This window comes from Morone saxatilis, unplaced genomic scaffold, assembly GCF_004916995.1.
Source record: "Morone saxatilis isolate NCDOM2014 unplaced genomic scaffold, NCSU_SB_2.0 Contig3, whole genome shotgun sequence".
NCBI classification, from domain to species: Eukaryota; Metazoa; Chordata; class Actinopteri; family Moronidae; genus Morone; species Morone saxatilis.
The window spans coordinates 11,144,163-11,150,458 of NW_023339873.1; the positions used below are offsets into that span (position 1 = coordinate 11,144,163).

Sequence of the window (6,296 nt, forward strand, 5' to 3'; positions counted from 1 at the left end):
TTGAGTATTATTCCTTTAATAATTCAGTATCATAATAGTCAAAACAAAGCTTCTTTGTATTCTTAAATGTAATTCATTGTTTCAAACTTCTTGCTGTCAAAATGTGGGTTACTGATTCAAGAAAATGTCAATGTCAAAGCCAATTAGCCTAAACAAGGAAGATCTATAAATCTATAAAATAAGTGGATTCTTGCTCTGAAATAAAGAAACAGGTGAAATGATGTAACCACCTTGTTAAACATATTTTTTTGGTTTCTTAAGCAGTGATTTAATTTGACCATATGGATGTTTTTTTCCCTCCAAGTGTGTCCATCTGAATTTTGGCAGGACAGCGTCGCTGTGTCATATTTCTCCTCCTTCCCCATCCTTCCCTCCCTTGGTCGTTCGCAGCTCTCCGCCCATCTGAGTATTGGCAGTGTGAGGCGCACGGCGCGCAGCGTGGACTTGGAGATGTCTTGGCAGCGTTACGCACGACGACACGATAAACGCGAAAACCTCCTTTAAGAAGGACAGGACACAGTGAAGCTGAACCGGACTGACGTTTTCTGAATTTGAAAGAGCACTTCTTTCGCAGCCTTCCTTTAAGACATTTGTCTTATCTTTTTCCCTGTCGGTTGATGAGCCTCAGACCTTCCCTTCGCAGCAGCAGCAGCAGCAGCGGGTCTGGATGACTTCTTCTATCCTCGGGTCACGGTGACTATAGAGAAATGGGGACGATATAACAGCTTGGGGGAGAAAAAAAACACTTACAGAGCAACAGTTTTTTTTTTTTTTTTTTTTTTTGAGAGATCCCAAAAAGAGAGGATGATCCCACCGGCCAACATGATTCAGGACGAAAGTGGGGGCAAAGAGGACGAACGGGACCAGAATGAGACACCCAAATCCCCGACGGCGAACGCCAGCCAGCAGGAAACCAAGGTAGGAACTGTCCCGTTATTATTTATTATTTACCATCACCCCGGATAGACGGATATGCTGTGGGATCGCACTGTGCATCAGGCCAACTCTTATTAATAGAACAGGGTAAACAAACTTCTATCAACATGACCATAAAATCGACTCAACAGGGATCAGCTCCCAAAAAGAACAACATGTCACTTTTAATCACACACACAGGACACACACTGACCAGCCAGCTTCAACAGTATGTTTTTCATTAAATGTAAGCAGGATACCATAACTGTTACACATAGACTTCAGAAATATATCATCAGCTGGGAAAGAAAACACTATCATAACACGTTTAAAGTGCCATTAAGAGCATCTACAGACTCACTTTTAGTACAGCAGACCACCTCAGTGTGTTGGAATACCATTAGAATAACATCATGATATGGCACCATATAAGAAAACAACCTTTAGATGAAGATGATATTCAGTTTAAACTCACTTTTGAACACCACACACGCTCTTTAAATGTCCTCTATGACTAGAAATATAGTGTTTTTTTTCTTTAGGTAAGAATCAATAACCATTTTAAGCTCAACTAATAGGGATTGTGGTATTTAAATTCATTGTTGCTATGGAAGGGCTGATTAAAGCTCTTGATTAGCCTAAAAAACAGGTTCACGGTGTGCCATCGTGATAAAGGAAGTAATCTGGTGTTAATAATATGTGTATATTAATAAACAAGTGGCATATGGGTTTGTGCTTTCTACTTGTGGCTGATGAGGAGGAAAGTAGGCTGTGTGATGGAGATCCACAGCGGCCTCAGGCGTTTTGCCATCTATGTGGGCCACATTTTGCCCAGACTTCTACAATTAGCAGTAAAATATTGGACTAGTCATCACGGTAGTGGATATCTACAGCAGCTGGCCTGTCCAGTCACAAAGCTCCCATACAAGACAGATGAGACTCATTTTATTACCTCTTTTAAATACAGTTTAATGACAGTTTGTGAAGTTAAGGCTGTGTAAGTCAGTGTTTTCAGTCACAGCTGGGATGACAGAGGTGCTCTCCTCTGTTGCATCGTGTTTTTATAAGGCTTGAGCATGTGAGCTTTAACTTTGGCACGTTTGGTCACTGGGTCTTTCAAGAGACTCTTGGCTGATTTCTCACATAGTTTCAAAGCTTCTGCCAAACAACCTCACTCACTTCCAATATCTCAGGTGATTAGTAGTCGAACACCTCAGAAAGACATAAAAGTGATTTGGTTTAAATCATTCGTGCAGACAGAATAAGTAGATTAAGTTTATTATTACCATTAAGTAAAGCTGTGTTTGTGTTTTTATTCCTCCTTAAAGAATACTGTGAGGCCTGAACATCACAAGCGCAAGGTGAGCCACCACTCTTGTGCAAGCTGTAGCTGTACTGCTGATCTTAGTCCATCATAACATAACAGCACACCTGCATGCACATGAAGATAAAAGTTGTTTCATGTTACAACTTTTACTGCTTTTTACGATCGATCACTCAGTGAAGTTGATGCCACACACGGTTTAATCCATCATCACCAATATATCTAGAGCTCACGCTTTGTTCCGATGCTGCATCAGTAAGTGTTTTTATTTAGAATGATTTGATATATGATCTTTTGCGATAGCTGACTTTTATTTAGTTTGGTTTGCATAATTCAGTCCAGCCCCCCATTAACCCTCCCAGCTTTATTGTAGAACACAGCTCTTTGTGGTGCCATCAAACACAGCATGAGCTCCTCGATGCATGCACACATTCCCTCACCTCGCTGGTTTACAGATATCTTTTTATTTATTACGATTGTTTTTTATTTAAAATATATAAAGCCACCTTATAGGAAAGAACTGTAGCATCCTTTACCATCACAGCCTTGTAAATACCTGTAAATAAGTTCAACATGTGTAGAATTTATAAGAAAAAATGCTTATTTATATAATGTAGTTATCTAGAACAAACTGCATTGTTGTTATGTTTTACCTCAGTTTTTCCTTTCAGGGTAAGTAAAAGCAATGCAAGTAGAATATATGTGCTGTATGTTCATGTTTGTGTGTGTGTGTGTGTGTGTGTGTGTGTGCATTCCTGTGTGTGGGTGGTAATGGTAGAGAAAGGGTCCAAATTGATTGTTTCCAGAGTGACCCGTAGAATTGATTGATCTTCATCATACCAAAGCTGCAGTGATAAGCTCTCAGTTTGCTGCTAACAACTGCTAACAATGTATGTATGTTTATACACCTTATTGTATTGTAGTTTAAGTCTGGGATTTCATTAGAACATCTTGGCTCAGCTGATGTAAACTGTGTCTGTGCGCATATTTAATTAGTAGAGGACGGATCAACCTTGAGCACTCAGCAGAAAAACAGTAACTCCCCACAGCTGTTTACCTGTTTACAGTTACATTTTCAGGCTTGAACCGTGTACTAGGATACTGGATCATTAGGAGTCCTTCCCTACCCATCAATTACTTAAAAACATAATCTATTTCTTCGATCAGAGGCCTGCAGCCACACATCAGCCAGAAACCAGAACCATAAAATCACATTACTGTAGCTTATATATTCTTTATTACGTGTTTGGGCCCAGAATTAATTGGGTTTCGCAGAGTAGGAAGTACACACTGAGAGGTTGAATGAGGAGTTCTCAGTGTGGAGTGTTATGAATAGCGTTACTGTAAAAGAAGAGACTAATGAGATTGATAGAAGCTGTGGCCAGAAATGGCAGCACAGCGTGTGAGAAATAGTGTGGATGTGATGCATAGCCCTAACCAAGAAATCACATTACCTTCCAGGTAGGGAACCTCGAAGGTTTTCCACTGAGCAATCATAAGTAGCCCCTAGCAGTGGTCCTTTTTATCAGCCATGGAGCACTGAGACATTTGCCTGAAGGTTTTAGAGACTAAGCTTGTAATTTATTTAGGTTATAGCAGGAATTGATTTACTTCACATCTCACTCAGTTGCTCTCTCTCCTCTCTCTCGTCTTTCTATTCTTTCCCTCCCTCGCTCCATTTTCCTTCAACTCTCCCTCAACTTTCTCTCTTTTCAGCTGCAGAAACTCAAGCGCTCTTTGTCCTTCAAGACCAAGAGCATCCGCAGCAAGAGCGCAGACAACTTCTTCCGAACAAGCAGCGACAACAAGACAGAGCTGCTCTCTGACGTGAGCAGCAGCACGGGCCATCTCTGCAACATCGGGATGGCCCCACCGCACACCACCAACCTCCCTATCCCTCCGGTGCCTCCAGCCATCCCCTCCGCTCCTCCCCCCACATCACGCTCCCAGTCTCGCAACCCACTGCAGGTAGACTCAGCAGGACACTGCTTCATGGAGCACATCTTCAAGAAGCCCACGTTCTGTGACGTCTGCAACCACATGATCGTAGGTATGGTTAGAATCCCGCCCTCCTTTATTAGTGTGATCAGAATATCAAAGAAAGCACGGTGACAAGATCATAGCAGAAAGCAACATTTAAAAAATCCTGCGCACCATCTAATGAACTTTGCAATCACAAGATTGACAATAACCTTTTCATAATGAGACATTCATCAGCTTTTCTTTGAAAATTGAAATAAGAGAGTAATAAATATGCAATAATATGCACAGAGACAGCAGGATCTCAGAGGTTATAGTCTCTTAAAGTGCCTACCTTAATTTTCATTTTCTAAATACTGTTTTTATCCAGTGAGAATAAACACACAAGCCCGGTGTACTAAAACACACTCAGTTAGGCACCTGACACTGAGCATCCAGCTTGACTTGCTGACATGTGAACAACATATCTCCATCCTCCTATTTTTTGCACACTGAGCCACTTCCATCCATCTGTTTGCTTGGGTGTCAGAGAGCCAACAACAGCCGTGCCAGCTTCTCTACCTGTTCTCCCCTCACCAGATGTTCCGGTTTCTCCTCCTTGTTAACCATCAGTACTGCGGGACCACTAAGTCTTTATATCTCAGGACCTCTGCCACATGATAATGACAAGGGCTGCCCGTACCATCTGCTCAACAGGCACACGATATCAAATTTAGTAGCAGATAAAAAGCCATCAAACAGATAGGTGGATTCAAATATGTGCATGTAAATGTGCATATATATATATACTGGAATGACACAGGTAATATATCAGTTTACCAACCCTGTTTGTTTTCTTTTGGATAATTGAAAGATATTGGACATTTTGTCCTTCATTCAGTCTCTTTAGCTTGATTTTTCCCTTTTTTAAACTTCTTAAAAGCAAAATCAAACGACCCTTTAAGTTAAAGTTTTTAGTTTGGAGATTGAGTTTCCGACTTGGCATGAAATAAAAAAGGCTTTCCGTATAGTCAGCTGTTAAAAAATATTAGTTGTGAACAGTTATAATTAGGATTTTGACTGTTGTAGGTAGTTTAACCAATCAGCATATCAATACATAAAAGCAGCTATGATAAATAATCTTTATTAGCAATGTATGAAATGAATGTCTAATGTGAAATGCCTCGCTTATAGTGAGATTTTTCACCTCATTTTTTTTGTTTTTTACGCAACTTTATTATTTTGGCTCACTCTGACTGCTCTCATCGGCATGCTCAGCACCGAACAACAAAATAGTAACTAGCTGTTGAACAAAAGAGCAAGATATTTCCCTTCCTTGGTGGAGACCAAAACAAAGGTAAAAGGAGAGAGACTAACATGATAATGTTGCTCCGTAACTGCTAAGCAACTGTTTGCTAACAAATTTACCATGTGAACTTAAAAGGTATATTTCAGTAATGTGTTTACAGCTGGTTTCTGCTGCCTCCAAGTGAAAAAAAACACATTAATACAGGTTTAATGTTAGTTATCACTGTACACTTAAAAGTTTACATTGTTCTTAAGCAGCTAAACAAAGATGTTACCACAGGCATCTATGTCTCTCCCACCTTTGTAGTGTAAATTCTCAGAGGTTTTCAGAGGCCTTTTCATCCTGACTAGCATAACATTCTTGAAGAAACTCAAGATTACTTGACATTTCTGTCATGAACATGGTCACATTAGGATGAAGGGCACCAACAAATCTATTTTCTATCAGCAGTTGTGGTCATCAAAAGGCCATTCTGGCTTTGAATGTATGGCTACGTTTATTCAACCATAAAACACATTTATACATTTTTACGACCATTGTTGCTCACACTGGTCTGTTTTATGTGGTGTGGCCATTGAGGCGCGTCCATTGGCTAAACCTTTGAATGGGCCTCTGGTGGTCTGTTAATAATGAAAGTGTGATGTCAGGCCTGCCTGGTCCTGTGATAGGTGCTGAGCCCTCTGGTTCACTCATGAAAAAAAGATGCTGCCCTCTTCTTCGTTTGTCCTGCGTTAATGAGAACACATTGTAGTCAGCAGTGGAGAGGTTTTCTCTGTGTGTGTGTGTGTG

General features: G+C 40.5%; 1 protein-coding gene across 2 annotated transcripts in view; it reads left to right on the top strand.

Annotated features, from left to right (window-relative positions):
- The first annotated feature begins 433 nt into the window (after window positions 1-433).
- stac (SH3 and cysteine rich domain) overlaps window positions 434-6,296 on the top strand; it is a 31,277-nt gene continuing 25,414 nt past the window's right edge. Inside the window, exons 1-3 of one of the 2 annotated variants that reach the window (XM_035674750.1) lie at window positions 434-918; window positions 2,244-2,276; window positions 3,956-4,289. In XM_035674750.1, coding sequence (XP_035530643.1) covers window positions 805-918; window positions 2,244-2,276; window positions 3,956-4,289 — 481 coding nt within the window. In that variant the 5' untranslated portion in view covers window positions 434-804. The remainder of the gene's footprint in view (window positions 919-2,243; window positions 2,277-3,955; window positions 4,290-6,296) is intronic. The other variant, XM_035674751.1, reaches the window with a different exon arrangement.